The following is a 26,306-nucleotide window of genomic DNA, read 5'->3' as shown; positions in this document are numbered from 1 at the left end:
CGATTCTCCAAGAGTTGGATCTACTCGCAACAGCCGTGATAGTGGTTGTGACGGAAATCCCCTTATGCCATCAATACCCGAGGAGGGGTGTGATTCGGTCCCAACTCATGAATCGGCAATTCGTTCTACATTAGGATTGGATGACATTAGGTTGTCAGACAATGAGACATAACAACAACGACGAGGCTTCCCACCACGAAACCCAACTCCTCCTCCACCACGACGAAACTCCCCTCCTCAACCACCACGAAACTCTATGTCTCCACCACGACGAAACTCCCCTCCTCAACCACCACAAAACTCCCCCCCTCCACCACCACGAAACTCTCCCCCTCCACCACCACAAAACTCCCCCTCCACCGTGAAGAACAAGTCCTCCACCGTCCCCTCCACATAGTGTGCCAAGTTCGTCTACTACGAGAGAGGACACCCTTATTTTGGATGGTGATTCCCCTGTATTTATTGAGCGTTATGCATTGTACTCGAATAAAAAGACTTTAAAGAAACACTTGATGTTGTTCGCCATAAGCAACAACTTCTCGTATATGACAAAGAGCTCGGACAAAAACACCTTGCACGTTGTTTGTCCGGGAGAGCATTGTAAATGGGCTGCTCGAGCTGTGAGAAAGGAAAACACACCCATATTTCAAATTAGAAGGTAAACTCTTTGTTGAATTATGAATTTGAATTAGAGTTATCAACTGTTGATATCAATTGTTGACGTCAATTGTTGACATCTGTGAGATATTTCCTCTCAGTCAACAAAAGGCAAATAAGTCACAGATGTCAACAATTGACGTCAACTGTTGACATCAATTGTTGATGTCGGTGAATTGTTTTCCTTCTTTTGACTGAGAGCGAATATCTCACAGACGTCAACAATTGACGTCAACAATTGACGTCAACAATTGGTCAATTGATGTCAACAATTAATGTCAACATGTGATAACTCTAAAATCAACAGTTGACATTTCGGTTTTTAAACTAATTGTGTAATTTTCATATTTTAGATTTGACAATGAGCACGCTTGTCCCCTAAACTTAAGGCAAGGACGTCACCCTCAAGCAACATCTTCGTTAATAGGAGAGATGGTTAAGCATAAGTGTATTGATCCAACCGTTGGAATGAGCAAACCAAAAGAGATAAGGAATTACATGCAAATGGATTACGGAGTGACTGTGTCTTACAAAAAGGCTTGGCGGTCCAGAGAAGAAACTCTAAAGTCCATCTACGGCAATTCAAAAGACTCGTACAAGTTCTTGCATAAGCTAAGGTACATGATCGAGACTAAGAATCCGGGTTCTTTTTTTGACCTTGTCACTGGTGATGGCGGTGTATATGTAAGTTTTTTCATGTCACTCGGGCCATGGAGAACGGGGTGGAAGTACGTAAAGCCTGTTATTATTGTCGATGGTACGCATTTTAAGAATTATTACAAAGGGACGTTATATACGGCATGTGGGATGGACGGAAACAAGCAGATTTTTCCACTAGCCTACAGTCTTGGTCCTTTAGAATCTAACGAGGCTTGGATTTACTTCTTTGAAAAATTAAAGGACGCAATTGGGGAACGGGAGCAACAAGTATTTGTATCCGATAGACATGCTGGTATAATCAATGGCCTCAAGACGGTATTTCCAAATTGTGATCATGGTTTTTGCATGTTCCATCTACTCGGTAATTTGAAGACTACTTTCAAGGGGATCACGAAGGAGGTGAAGTGGAAATTTTACGGTGCCGCAAAAGCATACACTCAGCGGGAATTTGAAAGTTTTATGGTCATGTTGGACGCTAAAAATCCTGAAATACGTTGCTACTTAGCCAATGATGTCGGGTACCAAAGATGGGCAAGGTGTATGTTCAGGGCAAAGAGGTATGGTATCATGACGAACAACAATGCGGAGTCATTAAAATGCATTAAATGTAAAGGTGAGACAATTTCCAGTTTCAAAATTGATGGATTGGCTGAGAGAGCGAAGTATGAGATGGTTTTATGAGCGTCGGGAAGCTGCGGCAAATACACAAACCATTTTGACAAAAGAATACCAAGCCAGAGCAGAAAAATACACTTCATATGCTGTTCGAATGTTGGTAAGTGTTTATTTAAATGAGAATTAACTAAAGATGTCAACAATTGACGTAAATTGTTGACATTGATGTCAACAGTTGACGTCAATTGTTGACATTGACGTCAACAGTTGACGTCAATTGTTGACGTTGACGTCAACAGTTGACGTCAACTGTTGACATCTGTGATTTATGAGCTCTCTGTTTGTTAACATTGATGTCAACAATTGACGTCAACTGTTGACATTGATGTCAACAGTTGACGTCAATTGTTGACACTGATGTCAACAGTTGACGTCAACTGTTCACATCTGTGATGTATGAGCTCTCTGTTTGTTGACATTAATGTCAACAATTGACGTCAATTGTTGATGTTGATGACAACAATTGACGTCAGTTGTTGACATCAATGTCAACAAATGTAAGAATTCTCAGTAATTAAATATAAATATGATTTTTTGTGCCAGGTGAGGCCATCTTCAGTCGAGGAGTTTGAGGTAGTTGACAGAGAAGGCATTGTATATGCCGTTAACTTAGAAGAACATACATGCTCATGCCGGCGATGGCAAGCTCATGAATTTATTTGTCCACATGGAATTGCGGCTTGTGGTGAACGTACTCTTCCGGTTGAGAACTTCATTTCCAAGTTCTATTCAACCGAGTATTTGAGGGCAACCTACGCAGATGTACACCATCCTCATGGCGACATTTCGAGTTGGGTTATCCCCCCCCCCCCGAGGTGGAGAATATCGTAGTTCTTCCGCCTGAACACGCAGCGCGTGCCGCCGGTAGGCCGAAAAAGAGAAGAATACCCTTTCAATGGGAGGAAGTTAGGATGCGCAAGTGTGCGCGATGTGGGGTACTCGGCCACAACCGTCAAACATGCAGTAGTACTACTCCATTGTCCACGGATTAGTTATAGCTTTATGTATTGTATTAATTATACTTTCTTCATACTACTTTTGTTAGAGAGAATGTCTTTGTTTAAGAATCTCTTTGTTTAATTATACTTTGTTTAGACTACTTTTGTATCTCTCTGTTTGTTGACATCAATTGTTGACATTGATGTCAACTGTTGACGTTAATTGTTGACATTGACGTCAACTGTTGACGTTAATTATTGACCTTGACGTCAATTGTTGACATTGATTTCAACTGTTGACGTTAATTGTTGACATTGACGTCAACTGTTGACGTCAATTGTTGACATTGATGTCAACTGTTGACGTTAATTGTTGACATTGACGTCAATTGTTGACATTGATGTCAGCTGTTGACGTTAATTGTTGACATTGATGTCAACTGTTGACGTTAATTGTTGACATTGACGTCGATTGTTGACATTGATGTCAAATGTTGACGTTACTTGTTGACATTGACGTCAACTGTTGACGTCAATTGTTGACATTGACGTCAACTGTTGACGTCAATTGTTGACATTGACGTCAACTGTTGACGTTAATTGTTGACATTGACGTCAATTGTTGACATTGATGTCAAATGTTGACGTAAATTGTTGACATCAATGTCAACAGTTGACGTCAACTGTTGACATCAATGTCAACAAACAGAAAGGTAATAAATCGCAGATGTCAACAGTTGACGTAAATTGTTGACACCAATGTCAACAATTGACGTAAAAACCATTAAAAAGACAAATACAGATTGATAATTGAAATATTGTTGATACTCATTAAACATGATATCATAAAATAAAGAGAAATGAAAAGTTTGAGAAGTTTCCTAATTATCATCTATTGTTAACATTGCTTCCTAATTTACCAAAAAGATTAAGATAATAGTACTACGTGAACAACATTTTTTCCTAATTTTCATCTATCTCCATGTCCGATCCAACATGGGTCGCCAACTTCACTGCCTCATGCCTGTATAAGTCGATCGTGAGCTGTTGTCTGTGCATGTTCATATCTTCTTGTTTGACCCCAAGTAGATCTATGCCGTGACTCATAAACTCCATAGCCTTGACGACAAACATGCCACAATCACCACTGTTTTGAAAAAATTTGCGATTAGACAACTTGTTCATCATATAAATACGGTATTATTAAATAATAGTTATATATGTACCCATTGCTCTGCTGTGGCATGGTGAGCGACGTGGATATTGTGAACGGGGCTGAGCTCGTGTCTTCAATACTCATACGATCAAACGCGTCAATAGAGCAGAGGACTAGTGGGAGGAATTCTGCAATTTGTTGGACGTGGCATGTCACCATTTTTTTATGAGGCTTGTTGCTTGACATAGAATCATAGATTGTAATGGACCGTTCTCGAATCGATACAACCAGAAACAACCAATGCGTCCTATCCTTGAAACAACAGGGCAAATAGACGTGATCGAAGTCTACCCAGGGCCAAGAGTGTGTCAAGGACTTGTTGGTCGCAGTTATGTAATCATAGATCCGAGACTGCCTTGACCAATTAAACTTGTCCTTGTCTTTGCATTTCTTCCAAGCGTCATACCCAAGGAGGCAATAGGTGACAAAGAAAGCCGGCATAATTGTGAACGACTTTTGCAATTTCCTAGTCATTCTCTTCTTCCGGAGGTAGTAAGAGATGATATCAACATGTTGCCACAAAATATTGAGGGATTAATATTAGAGAACAAAGAGATTTTAAGTCACAGATGTCAACAGTTGACTTCAATTGTTGACACAGATGTCAACAGTTGACGTCAATTGTTGACATCTGTGTCAACAAACAGAAAGGTAATAAATCACAGATGTCAATAGTTGACGTCAATTGTTGACACCAATGTCAACAGTTGACGTCAATCGTTGACACCAATGTCTAGACTTCAAAACCATTAAAAAACAACGGTATAGTTGAATGTCGTACCTGATCGCTAAGCCATTCTTCTTCGGTCCAGAGGTTACGGAAAAATGTCTTTGATCTAATTTCAACTTCTGTGAAATTACATCCCCATGGCAATTTATCTTCCAGTGGCTCGTACCAACGTTGTTCATCATCTTTCTTCTTCAACAATCCAAACTTCAGCCATGTCTCCATTACAGTGATGTCCTCAAGATTTGATGGAGTAAAAGGAGGAGTCAATGGATTTTTGAATGGACGCGAAATTCCTTTCGTAAACTTCGCGAACGGCCTCGGAATGGGTGTAGGAGTGTACCTATCCGGCGGTCGAGTGATTCTCACAGGTCTTTGCGGTGAATCGTCTATGTTAATCGGAATCATCTTCCATGAATCCCGATTTTCCTTATCCTTTGCGGCATTTAACTCGTCCTCTATTTTCTCGCGGGTTCGTCCATCCGGAACCGAGCCTACAAAGATGAGTTGACTATCATCATACATCTCATCTTCAAACTGCTCACAATCTAATTCTAGAATGCGGGCTCTCGATTGGGACTCAGTTAGTTCTTGACTTGATTCTAACTGGCTCTCTTTGATCAACCCTGAATTTAAAAAGATGAATGTCAACAATTGATGTTAACTGTGGACATCAATGTCAACAATTGACGTCAACTGCTGACATCAATGTCAACAATTGACGTCAACTGTTGACATCAATGTCAACAATTAACGTCAACTGTTGACATCAATGTCAACAATTGACGTCAACTCGTCCTCTATTTTCTCGCGGGTTCGTCCATCCGGAACCGAGCCTACAAAGATGAGTTGACTATCATCATACATCTCATCTTCAAACTGCTCACAATCTAATTCTAGAATGCGGGCTCTCGATTGGGACTCAGTTAGTTCTTGACTTGATTCTAACTGGCTCTCTTTGATCAACCCTGAATTTAAAATGATGAATGTCAACAATTGATGTTGACTATGGACATCAATGTCAACAATTGACGTCAACTGTTGACATCAATGTCAACAATTAACGTCAACTGTTGACATCAATGTCTACAATTGACGTCAACTCGTCCTCTATTCTCTCACGGGTTCGTCCATCCGGAACCGAGCCTACAAAGATGAGTTGACTATCATCATACATCTCATCTTCAAACTACTCACAATCTAATTCTAGAATGCGGGCTCTCGATTGGGACTCAGTTAGTTCTTGACTTGATTCTAACTGGCTCTCTTTGATCAACCCTGAATTTAAAAAGATGAATGTCAACAATTGATGTTGACTGTGGACATCAATGTCAACAATTGACGTCAACTGTTGACATCAATGTCAACAATTAACGTCAACTGTTGACATCAATGTCAACAATTGACGTCAACTGTTGATATCAATGTCAACAATTGATGTCAACAGTTGACATTGATGTCATTGATGTCAACTGTTCAAGTGAATTGTTGACATTGATGAACATAGATAGACATCCAAAAACTTTTCAAAAACCACAAACTAAAAGTTTTTCAAAAAACACAAATAACAAACTTTTCATAAAACAAAAACCAGAAACTTTTCATCAAACACAAACCAAAAACTTAAAAAAAACACAAACCAAAAACTTTTGATAAAACACAAACCAAACTCGACTCTTCAACCAATAATACCTTCTTGAGTCTCTTGTGTATCTCTTATGTCATCTCATATGCTGACAACCGGCTCAACATCTCCTTCATCTTTTTTTCTCTTTTCAGCATCTTCCTCATCTTTCTCATCTTCGTTTCTCTTTTCAGCCTCTTCTTTGTCTTCGTCTTTCTCGGTCGAATCTTCTGGATCCTGTAGCTCTTCAGGTTGTGCATCTTGGATAGCTCCCGTTATCATCTTGGCCAGCTCCATCAACTTTTCATTCACACGTCTAGTGAATTCTTTGAAGCTCTGTTCCATCTCCGTCTTGAACGCCGCGAACTCTGTCCTTATATGGGTGACAGAGGCTTCAACGGCCATCAACCGAGCCTATGTTAAAAGTAGACGTAAGCCAATGTTTTCTATTAATAAAGAGTAAATCATGTATGAAAGATTTACAAACCTCAGAGTTTTCTCCGATGCCGGACGGATGTGTTGTATACGGAGTGGATGTGCCTCCACTTGATTCCACCGGTGCCTGTCAAAATTAATGTCAACAAAGGTTAGGCAACTCTCATAAATCACAGATATCAACAGTTCACGTCAACTGTTGACGTCACTGTCAACAAACAGAAATGTCATAAATCACATATATCAACAGCTGACATCAATTGTTGACATTGATGTCAACAGTTGACGTCAACTGTTGACATCACTGTCAACAAACAGAAATGTCATAAATCATAGATATCAACAGTTGACATCAATTGTTGACATTGATGTCAACATTTGACGTCAACTGTTGACAGTGATGTCAACAAACAGAAATGTCATAAATCACAGATCTCAACAGTTGACGTTAAAACCATAAAAAAAAACACATAATCAAGATTAATCACCTTATTTTTGAACTTCGGTTGGCTCGACTTCTTCATTGTCTTCAAGCTAACCTCTTCTCCTCCCATTGGCTTGAACAAAGTTCTCAGATTGCCACAAAATGGTTGAGAACGTGTTGTCAACGACATGAGTCGTTGATTTCCACCGACGCATGAGAGGTACATCGGTATCAGACAATCTCTCGCAATACAAGAGTGTCGAGAACACGGGCATGGTTTTGTACGCCCAAATTTGAAGTGGGTACATGAAAGAAGGAAGGTTTATCTTCGCCTTGGAATCCTTCTTCTCCACATTCTTCACGTACTTACGGCAGTTTTCAACGAAGAACTTCCAAACCACATTGCCACACGGGTACGAGTTAAACTGGTCCAAGTCCTCTACCAATTTAACGTACGACAAATCTCGAATGGTCGTACCCAAAGGGGCACCGAGAAGTACGTTGAAGAGAAAATGAAGCAGCAAGAGCTTGACTCGTTTCTCATGCGGCCACCCTTGCGATTCCACCAATTTTGTTGTAAGCACGACGCGACTGTTGGTCGTCCCGTTGGAGAACAATTCACTGAACAGTCCACCTTCGGCCGGATCGGTATAATCCTTCGAGTTCAACTTGGGCGAAGCACTCGTTTTCCTTTTCCGGGCCGGAGAAGTGTTTGGTGTGGTCGCTCCGGACGCCTCCGGTTGTTTGAGCCCTATCATCCTAGGACTCTTTCGCGTTGTGGGTTCGAAAATAGGGTTGGGTGGGTCAGACATGGCGACTTGAGGGATTGGTCGAGTGAAGTCGAGTTCGGGCAAGGGTTTCGGTCGCGATTTTGGGTGAGTTTGAATAAGAGAGAGAGAGAGACTGGTCGCGAATCAGGGAGAGAGATAGGCGATTCAGGGAGAGAGAGTCGCGATTCAGGGAAGAGAGAGTCGCGAATCAGGGAGAGAGAGAGGCGATTCATGGAGAGAGAGTCGCGATTCTGGGTGAGTTCGACTGAGAGAGAGAGAGAGAGAGTAAATGGTATAAGGGTTTACACGGTTAGGGAGAGAGAGAGAGAGAGAGAGATATATATATATATAAATAATTTTGAATAAAAAAATAGAAATTTTATTTTGGAATGATATTAAATGAGGTTGGTGTGAAATTGAAAGAAAAAATAAGGTTGAGGGTATATTTGGTTTTTCACTTTTGAGGAACTTGTATTTTTTGCCAAAGTTATACTTTGGTGGATTTTTGGAAAAAATTATTGATATGGTGGTAGTTTGAGCAATTTCTCTTTATTTTATAGGAAGCGGAATCCATTATGTACCAAGGAGCAACTAATGGGACCACAACGTCACATCCAATCTCGACATCCGTGATAAAAGTAGAACTTACAGCACGTCAGATATTCACGGAAACCGACAAGGATTTGGTGATCGCGGGAGAGAAATGGATGAAGGAAGCAGCAAGCTCCTACACGGTTATGGGCGCTCTGATCATCACCATCACATTCGCTGCGGCTTTCACATTCCCCGGAGGAGACGAACAGGTTTCAAGGGTTTCCAATGTTTATTAAAGAGAAGCTCTTTAGGGTCTTCATGATATCGAATGGTGTGGCGTTTTCGGCTTCGAACACTTCAGTGCTCACATTTTTGGGGATCCTAATTTGCGTTACGCGGAGAACGATTTCCTCGTGGATTTTCCCTGGAAGTTCGTAATTGGCCTTTCCGCTCTTTTCTTCTCTGTAGCTGCCATGTTGATAGCTTTCTGTGTCGGCCTTCCTCTCATCTTTTATCATGCTCTGTGGATCGTATTCGCCTTCTATACCTGATTTTGAAATCCACTTGGTGCCCGAATATTTTTAATAGGGAGGTCAAAAGTTGGATGGAAAGTTTAGAATAGTGTTATGGACACTTCTGTGATGAACCCCTCTCAGCTTCTTTTATGGCCATTTTTTTATGAGATGAACGTGGCACTCTTTCCCCTCTTCAGATTTTACCTTTGTATCTGCTCTCGAGAGGGATTAACAAGGCCCCTTCGGTTTTATTCACCAATCGTGTATATGATTGAATAGCTACTGATTCATATTTACTATGTTTCAAAAAAAAAAAAAAAATAATAATAACTCCAAAATCAACAGGCAACATCAATACAGTGATCAAAACTCATCACCAATAATCTCCACAAGAGCAAGCACCGTCCTTGAAATGGTGAAACCTGTTCATATCTCTCACCACGATCTCCCGACCCGTGACGAGCGAAATGTACTTGGTCGCGCTGTGGCAATCCCCGCAAACCCTGAGATTCTTCCTGACGTGGATGGTCATCCCGGGATTCGAGTTCAACAGCCCAAACGCAATTGCCAGCTTCTCACTGTGAGCATTCACCATCGCTCTCTTCACCTCCTCTTCCTCGACATCGCCGATCGAGTCCGTGTCGGGGACGTAACCAACGGTCATGATCTCGTCCCTCAGCGTCTCAAGGTACTCGTAGATCTGATCGGACCGCGGGTGAGCCGTGCTCCCCGAATAAAACGTGTGGATCTCCGTGCCCAAATCCACCGAGCTGAACCCGGGAGTCTTCTTCAGCCCGACCTTTCTCATCTCATTTCGGACCTCTGAGACCCTGTCCCACATCGAAGCAGAAGCGTAGATGTTGGAGAGACACACGTGGTAGCCTCCGTCATTTGGATTGAGCTCGAAGATCTTCGCTGCGGCTTTCTCGCCGAGCTCGACGTTCTTGTGGATCCTACACGCGCCCAACATGGCTCCGAGGACCGTGATCCCTGGCTGGACCGGCATTTTCTCAATGAAAGCCCAAGCCCGGTGGAGAAACCCGGCCCGGCCCAAGAGATCGACCACCGCGCCGTAGTGGTCCATCGCGGGCTCTATCCCGTAATCCCACTTCATACTCTCGAAGAATTCGAGCCCTTCCTCGACCAAGCCCGAGTGGCTGCACGCCGAGATCAAGCAAAGAAACGTCACACCGTTCGGCTTGATCTGCAAGACAGAGCCGGAAAGCAAAGCAAGGGAGGGTCAACCGCCCAAAATAATAAATTTTAACTTGAGGACCGAAAACCTATTTTAAAATAAGTTTCTTGAAATATTTTTATAAAATTTGTAGCTATATAAAAATAAATACTAATTTTTTGGTTACGAAAATAAAACAAGTGCTATTTGAAGAGACCAAAAACACAAGTAAAAAGTTGGGGAGCTGCAATACCTGTACATCCCCGCTTGGCTTGTTCAACATGTGGTGGAAAAGATCGACGGCATGGAGGCCGAGGCCGTGGGTCCCATACCCGTCGATCATCGCATTCCACGTGGTGACGTGGCGCTCCTCCATCGCATCAAACACCTTCCTCGCCGGGGCCACGTCCCCGCACTTGCCGTACATGTCGACGAGTGCGGTCGCGACGAACACGTTCCGGTCAAATTGCGCCCGCACGATGAGGCCGTGGATCCACTTGGCGTGCCGGGAGAGCGACAGCTCAGCGAGGGCTGACACCACGCTGACCACCGTGAATGTGTCCCACTTCACGCCGCGCTTCTGCATCTCGCGGAAGAGGCTGAAACCCGTTCTGCACGTACCCCAACACCATCGCATTCCACGTCACCAGGCTTTTGTCTCTCAAGCCCTCGAACACCTCGGCTGCCATGTCAATGCTCCGACACTTCGAGTACATTGATATCAGAGAGTCCATCACCGCGACATCGGATCGGAAACCTTTTCTATCAATGATCTCGTGGAGGGATTTTCCACGGTCGAGATCGCCGAGATCAGCGCAGGCGTGTAGAGCCTCCATTATCGTCACCGTCGAGGGTTCGAAACCTTCGTCTATCATCATATCGAAGAGCTTCAGAGCTTCCATGGGAGCTTCTACCTGAACGTAGCCGTCAATCATGGAGTTCCACATCACGACCGTCCTCTCTCTCATCGCGTCGAAGATCGAACGAGCCGTCCCAACAGCTCCGCACTTTGCGTACATGTCGATTAAAGCAGTGACAGCATTGACCTGAGAATCGAACCCAGCTCGAACCAAGAACGCGTGGACCGACTTCCCAAGCCTCACGGACTGATAATCCGCCACTGCTGGTAAAATCGTAATTAACGTGACCGCGTCGGGTTTCATTCCTTCTTCCTGCATTCGAATAATCAGCTCCAAAGCAATCTTTGCCTGGCCATTCTGGGCGTACCCGGCGATAATCGTGTTCCACGACACCGAGTCTCTATCAGGCATTCTGTCGAACATCTTGTATGCTTCGTAAACCTGTTTACATTTCGCGTACAAATTCACAATCGAAGTCATGGCGAACAAATTCGAAGCGAGCCCGGAAATTATCAACTGCCCCTGAATCTCCTTGCCCCGTCTAAGGTCCGAACGATCTCCGACGACTTTGAGCAAGTAAGTAAAATTATAAACGACGGGTTCAACTCCGTCGTTCTTCATCCGACAGAAAAACGACAAAGCCTGGTCGAGGCGGGAGTTTTTGCAGTAGCCTTTGAGAAGCGTGTGGTAGAAAACGTCAAGTTTATCTTCGACGGAGTCAAAAACCCTGACGGCCTCTGAGAGGCTTCCATAGTTGCAGAACAAGCTAAGGAGCTTTGTCTGGAAAAGAAGCTCGGATTAGAGGCCGTTTTTTATAACGAGAGGGAGTATTCGGCGGAGTTCGTTGAGGGAAGCGCAGCGCTCGAGTAGGAGGGCCGAAGGGTGTTCGTAGACTCCCGATGGAATGCGGACTCGTCGGGAAAGAGTGTGGTACGCTGAAGAAGAGGGTAATTTAGGTTGTGTTTGGTAGTTAACTCAAAAAGTTTTTTGTTTTCTGTTTTCTAATTTTTGTAGTTGTATTGAAAAACTGTTTTGTAGTTGTTTTCAAAAAGTTGTTTGGTACAGTTTTCATTTTTGTTTTTGAGAAAGTGAAAAAACTGAAAAAAAGTGTTTGGTATAGTTTTCATTTTTGTTTTTGAAAGAATGAAAAGAGAAGATGAGGAGAAAGAGGAGAGAAGAGAAGAAAAAAAATTTCAAAAACACATTTTATTTGTTTTCAGTTTTCTTTACTTTTTTCCAAAACAACTTCAAAATTTTTTGAAATTTTTTTCCGAAAACACTTTACCAAACATGTTTTCAATTTTTGTTTTCAATTTTTTCAACTCAAAAACTAAAAAACAGTTTTTGACATGAGAAACAAACATGGCCTTAGCTTTACTCCGTACCCTTAAAAGTTTCATTTTTAAGTGAGTACGCTTTATACCTCTCTCAATATACCCTTTTCTTTTTTTTTTCTTTTTTTTTATTATTTTTTTTTAAACAAAAAAGCACAGCTCTTCAGAACGCATATTGAAAAGAAAAAAAAAACAGCTCGTACATGCTTGGTACACACGGGTTCTCGCTTGCACACCACACCAATCATCGAGTCAAGCTTCATTCGGGCGGTAGACATTCCGGTGGCGAAGTCGAGTTCCGACGACGGCGACGTAATTGACGGTGCAAAAACTCAACCCCTAAACAAATTAGGGCTTTGTGTTTAGGTAGTTTCATGAATGAAATTTTTATATTTCGAGTTTGATACTTCTTTTTGTTGTGTTAGATTGAAAACTTTGTTAGTTTTGAACCAGAAAAATATGTATCCAACTCAATGAAACTTTGATTGGAAAATATTTTCGAATGTTGAAGATGATCGTCGAACTCTACTGATACTGGTAATTTCCAGTAGATCAGTAGAGCAGTAGAGTTCCGGAGGTAGAGCAGTAGAGCAGTAGATCAGTAGAGTTCCAGAGGTAGAGCAGTAGATCAGTAGAGCAGTAGAGTTTGATTTAAGCAGTAGAGTTCCAGAGGTAGATCAGTAGAGCAGTAGAGTTTGAGTTAAGCATTAGAGTTCGAGAGTTAGATCAGTAGAGCAGTAGAGTGACATAGTTATATCTCATGAACAAAGTAGATTTATATAGTAAATTTATTATTAGTGTTCTACTTTTAAATTTTCATATTGTATATTAAATTTATCATTAGTATTCTAATTTTTAATTATCATTTTGTAGATAATGACGGAGACTACGATAACGGTTTATTACAACGGAAAGTGGAAAAAAGAAGATGGCTCGCATCATTGGGTTAGTGAAAAGAATGATAAGCCTGTTATCATCGTCATAAATATCGAGATCAAGTTAGCCGACTTAATTGAAAAATTGTATGTGAAACTCAAAGTGGATAAAAGTAAGCTAGACTTGAAGCTAAGTTTTATGTCAACTTCATGGGATGCATACGATCCTATCTACATAGAAGATGACGATGATGTATACGGTTTCTTGATGGATCGTGATGAAAAAAACCGTAGAAGTTCACTCCGTGTAGAATTCATAGAGAAACTTGAAGTTAATCATGAAACTCAAGTTGAGGAAGGTGATGCAAATGGTAATGATTTAGAAGGAAATCATAACAACACTTTGAAAACATGTAATAATTTGACCCTTCAACAATCTTAATGCTTATTATTTTTATTGTATACTAACACATAATAATAATGTGATTGCAGCTACAATGGAAGACATTGAAGATGAAACCACCAAAGTAGTAGGAGGATCAAGTCTCCCACAACATGAGTTAGACACGTCTACTTTACTACCGACGTCACCATCAGAAATGTTCCGAGAGTCGGAATTTCTTGTTGAATCCGACGTTGAATCAATCGATATAACATCTAATAAGCCATATAGCTTCACAGATGGTACAAACTTTGAAATAGGCCAACACTTCAAAAGTAAGGATGAATTGAAAAATATGTTGTTGGACGCGGCGATTAAAAATTGTTTTGAAATGAAGATAGTAAAGTCGTGTAAGAAAGTGTTTGTGGTTGATTGTGTTGATCGGGAACATTGTAGCTGGCATCTACGAGCAGTTAAGTTGGCAAACACTAACTTCTTCAGTATTCGAACACATCATAATGTTCATACTTGTAGTTTGGATAAACGGAAAAAGAAACACCGTCAAGCAAGTGCTGCTATGGTCGCAGAGGTGGTGAAAAAGAACTTCCAAGAAATTAAGCAAACACCAACACCGAAGGGCATAATGGGCATGATGAACTCGCAAGGGGTTGAGATTTCCTATTGGAAAGCATGGAGGGGAAAACAACTTGCCAATAATCTTAGGCGAGGTTCACCGGAAGAGAGCTACAAGTTGCTCCCATCTTACTTGTACATGTTGAAAAAGGTTAATCCCGGCACAATCACTCATTTAGAGTTGGACGAATATACCAGGTTATTTTTTCATTCATATCTTTTGCAACTCCTTATTTTAAAGTACATTATGTGTTTATTATTCATAATATTCACTAAATTTTATATATTTTAAAAAACAGGTTCAAATATCTTTTTCTAGCATTCGGAGCGTTGGCTAGAGGGTACAAATGCATGAGAAAAGTTATTGCGATAGATGGGACGCACTTGAAAACAAAATTTGGAGGTTGTTTGTTGGTCGCTACGGCACAAGATGGTGATCGTCATTGTTATCCTATTGCTTGGGCTGTTGTGGACTCGGAGAATGACAATGCATGGATATGGTTCTTAACAAAGCTTCAAGAGATCGTACGATATTGTTGTTTTTCCGCTTCTATAATGGATTGGCGAAAACTCAAACTCATTGGGTACCTAAATATAAAACCAATACACAACCACTTAAAACTCACCGGTGACTTCATTCAAAATTCTTTAGAGGATGATGAGATACGTAAAAAAAAAATACAACAGAAGTTTGACCATTTTTTTTTTACTAAAAGACATGAACCAACCACCCCATTCATCTTCAGCATATGATGATTCACACTTTGGTCATTTCAATTACAAACCCACATTATAATTCATAACTCAAAACATAAATATATGTTAACGACACCACGATCTCAACAAAAATGTTAAGGTACACAAAATTAACAGCCATAATGTTGCAGAACAAGTAAATGAAACAACAACAAAAAAGAAAAGAGTCAAATGGGAGTGTTAATGAATGTTTACAAGCCAAGTGAGTACAATAAAAGCTTACCAATTGCTAGCAAGAGTCAAAGTAAGAATCAAAAGATGTTGAGCACCAACTGTTCCGATAGCCACAAAATAACCTTATCTGCAAACAGACTTGGATATTTATAACAAAATCATTTCTCCTCTGCGATTTTTGTTACTTTTATGATAATTAATGATTGATAGGGTAACCGTATTAATATTGATGAATGCGAGTATACAGTGAAGAAGCTTACCAGAAAGAGGCAAGTAATCAGAGATGAAAACAAGATGAGGAGCAGCGTAGATCTGTTTGCGATGTCGTAGCGTAACAAAGACTTGATCTGCAATATAGAGAAGACTAGAATAACACTTCCATGAGCTGAAACTCATATCAGTTTGCTTTGACAAATCACAATAAATTCCTCTGTATTTCATGTACCATGATCAAATTTATGAAAAATTATACATTAGAGTCACTTCAAATAAAACAACCAACATGGTGACAGAGCATAAACAATTTCCGTTCAAGATAAGTTTACCTCGTCCTCAACGCGCCGCACTCGTCCTCCGCACACCGCCGGTGTCTCACCTCGTCCTCCGCGTGCCGCCTTCGTCCTCCGTGCGCGCCGGTGTCTCACCTCGTCCTCCGCGCGCCGCTGGTGTCTCTCGTCCCCCTTTAAATCTTCTCAGCGTCTTCTCTCTCTCCGCTCACTCACCCCACGCCTCTCTTTCTCTCTAACTTGGCCGGATTTTTTTTTCCTGTGGTCGGGTGTGGTTTCTCCTCTTTCTCAGGTGAGAACCCTTCTCAAGTTCGCTAGGTTCACAGGTCTGAGCGGGAGGAGAGTTGGAATTTTCAAGTTTTCTATTTTATTTTTAATAAAAAAAATATGGGCATATAAGTAATTTTGATGTTTTGGACTAAAAAAATAAATAGAAAAGAAAAGAAAAATGAGATGAGGGTATATAATTAAAACCAACTTTTTATAAATGCATTCAGTTAATTTTCTCGATGATTGGAGAGACTTGTGAGCTCATCATCATCATCATGCTCATTCACTGATTCCCCAGATGATTACGATGATTGGAACAAGGCCGTGGCCCGTGGGGTTCTTTCTGTGACGTAACATTTTTAAATAGTAAATATTTTACAATTTTTTTAAAAAGTGTTTTTTAAATTATGAAAATTAATTTGAGAATATGTTTAAATGTTAAATAGAAACTAAATCCTTTAAAAAAAATTAAATGTAAACATCAAGAAAGATATTTGTCCACAATATAAAAGATATTTTTGAAATAAAAGCTGGTTATTTCCACAATTAATTTCAAAAATACATTTTCACATATAGTTTCCGAAACAAGTATATGCGATATTTATTAATCGCAAAGATAGTACATCTAAGTTTATTTTTTTATTCCCGAAAAAATGAATTCTTCAAATTATGAACAATTTTTTTTAACAAAGTTTAGAGTTTTTTATTATCATTATTTTGTGCTTTATTTCTATTTATTTATTTTTATACTTTTTATTTATTAAAAAAAAATCCAAAAATAACTATTTATCGATTGAAAAAAAATTACTATTTTTAAAAAAGCAATTAAACCAATAGCCCAATAATCCACACTCCTTTCAAAAAATAACCCAGAGTTTCATTCTTGAGGAAAAAACTCACCCAAAACGAAATTAAATAAATTAACTGTTCAAATAATTTAATTAACTTCGACTTGATGAATTATTACCGTAATAAATTAAAACTTGAGCTAAATTTTTAAAATGAGACAGATGATTAGTTAGTTACAACAAATATTTGATTTTTTTAAAAGATTATTATTTTGAAAATATTCCAATTGAATTCATTCACAAAACTAAATCATAATATATATTTTCATGTTATTAGTTTTTTTTACCAAGTATTTTTAATATATACATCATTAACTACATCAGACATAAATGACAAAGGAAAAATGGTATGAAATAGCTAATTTAAACTATGACTTTTGCAAAATAGCCATAGTTTCATTAGGTATAGCAAAATAGCCAATTGAGAGTACTACGACTTTTAATCCTGCTTCGATTAATTTTAATCCAGCCTTCATAAAGCTTATATTCTGTCTTTATAGTTCGTGGGATTAAATTTAATCCGACCTATATTAATCTTACTTTGGTTTGTTTGCTTATAGTTGACAAACTATGGCTATTTTGCAAAAGCTTAAGTTCTATTTGGCTATATAGCCGCTTGACCCAATGACAAATTAAATTTCGTAGTAATCGTAAGAGATCACGTAGGCAAAATATATAAATAAAAAAATCGCCACCCACACTAAACAAACGCTAAAGTAATAAATGTAATGAGCGTCTTCAAACTCCCGTAAAACCTTGTGAAGGAGATTAAGAAGCTCATGATAGAATTTTAGTGGGGAAGCATCAAAGAGAAAAAGAAGATTCATTGAGGGTGTTGGGCAAAGCTTTAAAAGCCCAAATCTCCGTGATGTAAGGGCTTTCAGCCAACCGATCCTAAACTAATAAGGCTTGAAATTCATAGAGCAAAGTTAAAGCTAATCACATGTAGGTTTCATAGGGGTTACGAAAAAGCATCATAGTGATATGATGAAGATCAGGTGAAATTAGGGAGGCTCGGATAATACAGCGCAGGCCTAAACATCCGTATACTGTTATAACCTATGCCTTCATCACAAACCAAAACTAATATTGTTTCGTAGAACTCGCCGTTCGTGGTCTCCAATGTCAATAGAGCTTGATAATTGTGTTGGCCTCCGCGCCTGGTCGCTCTCACAACTCTCTTCAGCTTCAAATCATTTTTCATATCCTGACACATACGATCACATATAAATCAATAGCTGAAGAAGCTCGAAGTCGAAATCGTAAAAAGAGTTTAAAACTTTAGAGAGAAAAGTAAGTTTTTACGCGAAGAGAGAGAAAGAAAAGTTACCTTTTATGCCGAGTTCGCTCAAAATTATAAGTAAGAAAGAAGTCTTTTCGAATTTCCCTTACTTATAAGCCTTTTATATTAAACCGAATTCCGAGAAAAGAGTAATAATTACGAGGAAAATAATATAAAATCGGATTACATTCTAACCGATTCCCCGACCCTTCGACTGTGTCTTGCGTGGATACGTGACAGCGTGCCACGCGTCCGAAGTAGACGCTGAGAACGTGACACGAATCTATGCCGCGTCAGATTCTCATCTTTACTCGCAAATTCAAAAAAAATTAGATTCCCTCCCCCTCCTTTTTTTTGTTTCGGGAACCCTAAACGATTTCGCTCCAATATTTCAAAATATTCGAGGGCTAATTGTGGGGGTTAAAAATCAATTATTAAAAATATTTATCTCTATTGGGCTTTAGTCCGACCAAAACTCAATATCCTATTTGCAGATCGATTTACGGGATCAATTCTGGGCCTAGTTAGATCTCGACAGGTCGGCCCAAGCCCAACTACACTCCCCAGCTCATCTGAGGATTCCAGCTCGACCACGTCCACCTGGCCAGAAGGGTCGGTCATAGTCAAAGAGACGACCTCGCCGCGAAGACCGGATCTGAGACGACTTCAACCCCGACAAAGAGAAACGGATCCATCAACACGTGTCTTCAACAAAGGAGCTCCGTCTCGTCTATAAATAGAAGATTAAATGTCGATTTTCACACACAAGTTTAGAATTGATTTCTCGATTATTATTACAATATTTAAATTGTTTTCAGTGTCAAGTTCGCCTGCAAGACCTCGGCACTTCATCCTTCTGTAATTCAATTTCACGATCAATAAAGTTTATTCTCAATTTCTTCTTATTATAGCTTTTCCATTTCCATATTGTTTCTTATATGACGTCTTCTGAGACCTTCATCTAATAAAAATCAAATATATACGTATTATTATTTGTAATTGTTGATCGATCCAAAAATCGACATCAACAACTATACTATGTATCAATTATATCTAACAAACACTACACTTACCCACTTGAAAAGTCCAATTTACCCTTCATCTTTAATTTATTTACGAGGTAGCTGAATCAGACCTAAGTGTGTTTAATTTATTGAGTTTCAGGGTTTTCTCAGTTTTTTTTTCACACGTACAAAGAGAAGAGACGAGATAGAATGTCATTGTTGCAGGAGTGAAGAGTGAAATTCGACATCTGAAGTAATGGTTTGTTTCCTTTGTGTTTCAACACTTGATCGTTATTTTATAAGTTGTTTTTGTTTTGATTTTACAAAAAAAAAAAGGAAAAAAAATGTGTGTTCATCGTTGACCGTGCGTTTCTCTGTTGTCAACCAATATCTGTTGTTTTGGAAATTTTTGACAAATATTAAACGCTAATTTATTTTCGACGGATTTCAATATTTACGTCGTATTTTTTTTAAAAAAAAAACTTTTGATTAATTCTTCGAATTTTCAACCACAAAGTGGTTGGAAAAATGTAAAATTAGTCACAAATCATAGCAAAAATTGGACGAAAATCAGCCTTAGCTTGGCGAAAACTTAAAACATTGGTAAAAAAAAATCTAAATATTTACAACACAGTTGAAAATCCCTAGAAATTGGGCTAAAATCTAAAAGAAAAGATAAAGAACTATGAAACACACGTAATGTTAAAGAAGCGAACGATGGCGATGAAGGCGGGAGTGGTCCTTGGCAGTGGCGGATCTAGACTTTGAGGAGAGGGGGGGCCAAATATGAATTTAGGCTGAAAAAAAAAAAATTAAGCCCGAAAATTGGGGCTTAGGGGCCCAGGCCACCTGAAGCTTGCACCTGGGTCCGCCCCTGGTCCTTGGTCGGAGGCGGGAACGAGCAATGGCGATGGAGGCGAGAGTGGGCAATGGCGATGAATGAAGCAGTCATTGGTCGATGTCGAGCTTAGACGATGCAGCATGAGGATGATGGCAAAAACCATACTCAGTGATGATGATGAAAAGCGGCTGTCGACGGAGGATTTCTCAACCTTAATGTTTGTTGGACCGCAAAGAAAGAAGAAAAAGAAGTAGAGTGAGGTCAAAATGTTCAGAATTAAATCGGGTGAAAAACTTCACTTAAGAGAGATTTGGACTTTTCAAGTGAATATGTGAACATAGTTATTTAGATTTTATTTTTATTTTTTTTAGAGTTATTTAGATATTTGGTACATAATGTAGCCTTTTATCAAGTTTTTCAGTGACAAGGAAAATGGTTTGATCGGTAGATTTTATAACAAAGAGAAGCTTAATAAACCATACGCCTACACCCCAGATACAAAACACTAGAGGTCATGTTTGGTTCTTATCTCAAAAACAGTTTTTGAGTTGAAAATTTTGAAAACAAAAAGTGAAAATGTGTTTGTTTTAATTTTTTGGAAAAAATTTTCAAAAAATTTTGAAGTTGTTTTGTAAAAAAGTAAAGAAAACTGAAAACAAATAAAATGTGTTTTTGGAAAAAAATTTATTCTCTTCTCTCCTCCTTCTCCTCATCTTCTCTTTTCATTTCTTCAAAAACAAAAATGAAAACTGTACCAAACACTTTTTTCAGTTTTTTCACTTTCTCAAAAACAAAAATGAAAACTGTACCAAACAGCTTTTTGAAAACAACTCCAAAATAATTTTTCAGTACAACTACAAAAATTAGGAAATAGAAAACAAAAACTTTTTGAGTTAACTACCAAACACAACCTAGAGTATCTTAACATCGACAGGTTGACAGTACATGTACATAGAAATTTAATGCGGAAGGAAGCCTACCTTCACGTTTTACGATACATTAAATTAACAACGTACATTGCTGAAAATACATAGGGTGCCGTAGATTAGTAGTCAAAACTAAACTATAAAATTGAAATGTAGTCAACGTTTTCAAACATTTAGGAAAATAGTCAATGACAATTATATTTTACTTAAATGTCTTTATATTAAATATATTATAATTAAAAAAATGTAAATAATTTACAAAATTCGACAATTAATGTATCAATGGTGAAGTCCGGCAAAATTCTACAGTAGTAAACATGATTTTTCATCCAACACAATGGGTCTATTTTTGAAGCTCTCATCGCCACGAATCGGTAGGATTTGAAATTACTCAATTTCGAGTTCATATGAGGAATATATGTATTTTTGAAGTTTTGATAAAAAAAAATTGTATGAGAGAGAAAGAGTGACGAATCAATGTAACAAAAAAAATGACTAGAATGATAAAATAGAAAATTTAAATGACTTATTCAAGTATCAACTCGTCTGTTTGGCTATTTTTAATACTTTTCTAAACTGACTATCGGTACCATAACTAAAATCGAGATCATATTCTTCCTTCGCCATCGATAGCATTAAAGAATAGAACAATCATTATGATGCGAACAACCATCCTACGGCTCACTTGAATAAAGAGGGGCAAAGAGGTCTACTATATTTCAAAAGCTGATGTTTGAAATGGCTTAAGTTACAAATTTCAAATATATATCCGTTGATATTATTATACCCTGAAAAAACGGATCACGGTAGGTTTTACCATCAATTGCTTGTTTCATTGTCGTCTTCCTCGCATTAACTATGCCTTATCTGACTTCACTTACACAGATCCCTCCCTTTGAGACTGTACAAAGAATTGAATCGTAGTCCTACTAAAAACCCACACCACCCAAATAATCTGTTTTACAATATATTATCATTCTCAAGTACTACCACCAAGATTTTCCCAATCCGGACGTGCGAGTAACAATGGAAGCAAATGCGTTTATAGTAAACGAACTTTTGGACGGAAAAAGCAACTACGAGAAGTGGAGTATTCTGGTCAAGACTTACTTATGGGGCCGGGATCTTTGGGACACCGTTGACCCCGACGTTGACGGCCACGAAGACGAAGAAACTGATCGGAAAAACGCGGTGGCTCTTCACGCCATTCTGATCTCCTGCGAGACAGAACCTTTTCAGGTGATTAAGAGCATAACCTCAGCCAGAGAAGCTTGGGCTGCACTGCAAGCTGAGTACGGCCAGAAACCCGCCGGAGAGGCTGATGAGAGCGAGTCGGAGAGAGCTGATCTGCTGGATAGGTCCATATCCCATAAGAGTTTGCAACGAAATGAGTCCAAAATTAGTAAACCCACAGGTATAGTGATAAAACAGTTAAATACGATTTTTAGTTTAATTTTTTTGGTTTAGCATAGTCGTGTTTTCTCCTTTGTGGTAGAAGTGGTCGCGGGCAGTGAGCTGAAGCCGCCAGTTGAGAGCGAGAGTGAGAGTGGGAGCGAAAGTGAATCGGAAGAAGATATCAAAACGGAAGAGAATAAGTCGAAAATACCGCCGCCGCCAGGTAATTTACCGATTAGAAGAAGCATATGTGGCTCCTTAATTTGCATCGTTTTTTTCCCCTTGTATAGTAGGAGGAGCAGCAGGGAATGAGGAGTCGAGCAGCGCAGACATATGGCTGTACTGGGAGATGTTCCAGGCCGTGAAGTGCGGGGACTGGAAAACGACGCAGGCTTTCCTGGAGTCAGACAAGCAGGCCATCGAAGCGAGGATCCCGTATTCGGGGAAGAACGTGCTCCACGTGGCAGTGAGCGAGGGCCACCTGCACATCGTGGAGAAGCTGGTGGACCAGATGACGAATGAGCAGATCGAGATGAGGCGCGTGGACGGCTTCACCCCTCTGGCCGCCGCCATCGAGATCGGGAGCTTCCCCATCGCTCGCTGCCTCATCCGACGCCACAGGAAGCTCGCCTCCATCACCCACCCGGAGGGCCTCCCCGTCCGCCACGCCATTGTCAGCTGCCGCAAGAATATGGTCCCGTTTCTCTTCTCCGTCACGCCCATCGAGGACTTGAAGTCCCTTGACAACGGCATCTACTGCGCCGCCCTACTCTCCCAGTGCATTTACGCCAAACACTATGGTACAATCCACTTTCCACTCTGAAAAAACAAGCCATCGCCCTTGACGACGTTTTTATTCGCAAATCAGATATCGCGCTGAGTTTGCTCATCCGGGTCCCGGAGCTGGTGATTACGGCGGACGATCCAGGGAAATCACCGCTGTGGGCATTAGCCAATTCCAAACTGTTCAGTGACGATGAATCCACCTTGATATTCTGGCGGAGATGGATATATGAATGTATACACTTCCTCTTGCTCATGACTACTTGTTGAATCCATTTTTAATGTGTTTTATCATTTACAGAGGTGTTCTTAATACTACTCTCATTACATAGGTATTCACATACCCACTGGGGCCATTACTGATGTATCGGTGGAAATTGAAAATCCAGAGGACTATCAAAGTGACAAAGAAGATAGCAATCTTGATAAAGCTATTGATTCTTTCTCCGTTGCTGGGAGGATGGTAAAGTTACACTGTTTTCTCTTGAGCACTTTACTCTTTTTGTGTCATAGTTTATGCGAATTAGTTACAAAGTTAGCCTTGCGAAACTAAGAATCTAAACCATTATACATCTAGAAAAAGAATGAAAAGAAATTGTAATGTAGAGGCTAATCTGCCAATTCCAGTTACGTTTGTAAAAGCTGAGCAAAACCCTGTAATAATCCTTTAGCTATTAAAACCTGTTCTGTACCATAACTCAGAAAAATTAATTTCATTTCAAATGGATTTGGTTTTTTTTAATGTCTATTCTCATTCTGTAATAAAAGTATAAAACTATTGGAACATAACAGATTCCTTATTAAGTAAAAACACATGTTCACCAAGAATAAAAATAAAACTAATAAGAACAGAGCCCTTTTCATGAATGATACAAACAGCTTATGACAAACTATATATTGATTGTAGTGCTCTGGTATCCTGCGAAGGGTGGTTTCGGTTCCTCTCCGACTTCTAGGTAAGCAAACATGAGTTCTTCACCAAATTTGTTTTTCATTTTATGATCCATTTTTAAGTCGCAGTCAGTTAAAAATATATATATATATATATATATATATATATATATCCATACACAGGTATAAAGAGCCTATATCAAATGAAACTGGTGCGCGAACAAACTAAGGAAATCCTAAAGCGTACGTGCCAAGTAATAGAAGGCACTTCAGACAGGATGAGACTACATAACGTGGGGTTGAGCAGAGCCATGATTCAGGCCGCGATTCAGGGGAACGTGGACTTCATAACTGGAATCGCAAAGGCTAATCCGGAATTGGTTTGGGGTCCTAACATTTCGAGAAAAGTGATTCAGGTCGCGATCGAGGTCCGTCAGCCCAAGATTTTCAGCCTCGTGTACGGGCTCCAAGACAAGGTGGCGATGGCGAGCTACCGTGACGGGAACAGGAGCAACATGTTGCACAAAGCAGCTATAATTGCGCCTCCTAGGCTGCTCAATCGCATCCCTGGAGCGGCACTACAAATGCAAAGAGAACTGCAGTGGTTTAAGGTACATTCAATTAGTTTACATTGATCTAACTGAAGGGGTTGGTTTTAATGGATATCTATGTTGAAGTCTATCTAAAAACTTATTGGCAATGAGAAAAGTAACTCGTGACATTGTAAAACTTGTTTTATCTTTATGTCGTGGGATCCTTAACACGTACCACCAAGATGGTGACTCATTTTGATCAGATTCCATTATTTTTAGAACGCTGCTCTTTTTTTGGATATGGTACCAGTTTACATTCCATGAGGTCCCATTTTAAAATTAATTGGCAATGAGAGGAGTAATTCATGACTTTATAAGTATAATCAAGTCTTTTTTGAGATCTGAATAGTTGAAACTGTATTAATTTGATTAGTTTTTATATTTTCAAATGATTATATTTGAGATCTATTATTTGTGTATGTTTTATAGGAAGTGGAAACGATCGTATCCCCAGCAGCAACTATTGCAACCACGGCAGCCCATCCTGGCTCGACAAAGAAGAAGAAAGAGTACCTAACACCGCACGATATATTCACGGAAAGCCACAAAGATTTGGTGATAGCTGGAGAGAAATGGATGAAGGACACGTCGAGCTCTTGCACGGTTGTGGGTGCTCTCATCATCACTGTCACGTTTGCTGCGGCTTTCACATTCCCCGGAGGAAACGAACAAACAAAAGGATATCCCATGTTCATTGAGAGGTTGTTGTTCAGCGTCTTCATGATATCAAACGCCGTGGCATTGTCTGCTTCTACCACTTCGGTGCTCATGTTTTTGGGGATCCTAACTTCGCGTTATGCGGAGGAGGATTTTCTCACATCTTTGCCAAAGAAGCTCATAATTGGCCTTTCCACTCTTTTCTTCTCTATAGCCGCCATGTTGACGGCCTTTTGTGCCGGCCTTTCTCTCATGTATAAGCAGGCTTTGTGGATCGTCCTTCTATCTGCTTTACTCGCCGGTATTCCGGTTGCATTGTTCGCAGCCATTCAGTTCCCACTCCTAGTCGACATATTCATGTCTACTTACGGGCCTAGTATATTTTATAAGAACAACCAACGTTGGATATAGGGTTGATGAAGTAATTGTAGTTACTTGCCTTTAGATTCTTTATTTTAATTTGTTTTACTACTGCTAATTTTTTATGAACTGTTATCACGAAAGTTTTGTGTACTTTTTGTTTCACGTTTATGCGAAGAAAGATATACTGGAAATTTTGAAAAATATTTTACATGATTTAAAGCTAGGAATTGCACTGATTTTGAAGCTAGGAATTCCTAATCATACTACTCAAACTTAGGAAAATTGCACTGATTTTAAAGCTAGGAATCTCACATTCAAATTATTTTATCTTTGATGGTTTTTGACATAGAAAGCTACTAGACAAATCATAAGAACGTACTTCGACGAAGAAAACTTGAAATTCAAAAAAATACCTTTGATTACAATTTGGACAACTTTATCATTGATGGTTTTCAGACCTAGAAAATCACTGGACAAGTCCTAAGAACATACTCTTGGGAATGAAGCTTGAAACGGACTCTGAAGAAAGTTTAGATGAAATGAAAGGGTTGGAATCACACTATGGGTAAAAGAGTAAATGAAAA

General features: G+C 39.6%; 2 protein-coding genes and 1 pseudogene across 3 annotated transcripts; 2 read left to right on the top strand and 1 right to left on the bottom strand.

Annotated features, from left to right (window-relative positions):
* The first annotated feature begins 8,357 nt into the window (after positions 1-8,357).
* LOC149378689 (uncharacterized) lies at positions 8,358-9,211 on the top strand. The gene is made up of 3 exons (XM_089602898.1): positions 8,358-8,381; positions 8,687-8,929; positions 8,972-9,211. The coding sequence occupies exons 1-3, from the start codon at positions 8,358-8,360 to the stop codon at positions 9,209-9,211; spliced, it is 507 nt and encodes a 168-aa protein (XP_089459024.1).
* A 271-nt stretch (positions 9,212-9,482) lies between these two features.
* On the bottom strand, positions 9,483-12,821 carry LOC149378688 (pentatricopeptide repeat-containing protein At1g11290, chloroplastic pseudogene; annotated as a pseudogene). Its single transcript, XR_016294153.1, has 3 exons — positions 12,758-12,821; positions 10,603-12,183; positions 9,483-10,379 (listed from the first exon to the last, which is right to left on the bottom strand). The product of XR_016294153.1 is annotated as a pentatricopeptide repeat-containing protein At1g11290, chloroplastic pseudogene (transcript).
* Positions 12,822-22,019: 9,198 nt separating this feature from the next.
* On the top strand, positions 22,020-25,868 carry LOC149378687 (uncharacterized). Its single transcript, XM_089602508.1, has 8 exons — positions 22,020-22,454; positions 22,536-22,658; positions 22,726-23,235; positions 23,304-23,453; positions 23,551-23,681; positions 24,126-24,174; positions 24,293-24,720; positions 25,132-25,868. The coding sequence occupies exons 1-8, from the start codon at positions 22,067-22,069 to the stop codon at positions 25,768-25,770; spliced, it is 2,418 nt and encodes an 805-aa protein (XP_089458634.1). The 5' UTR covers positions 22,020-22,066; the 3' UTR covers positions 25,771-25,868.
* The last annotated feature ends 438 nt before the right edge of the window (positions 25,869-26,306 follow it).

The sequence above is a fragment of the Urtica dioica genome, chromosome 12, assembly GCF_054948205.1.
Source record: "Urtica dioica subsp. dioica isolate 48M chromosome 12, U.dioica_male_clone48M_v1_H2, whole genome shotgun sequence".
NCBI lineage: Eukaryota > Viridiplantae > Streptophyta > Magnoliopsida > Rosales > Urticaceae > Urtica > Urtica dioica.
The sequence above is the reverse complement of the archived record's forward strand: the minus strand, read 5'-3'. Positions and strand labels throughout refer to the sequence as shown.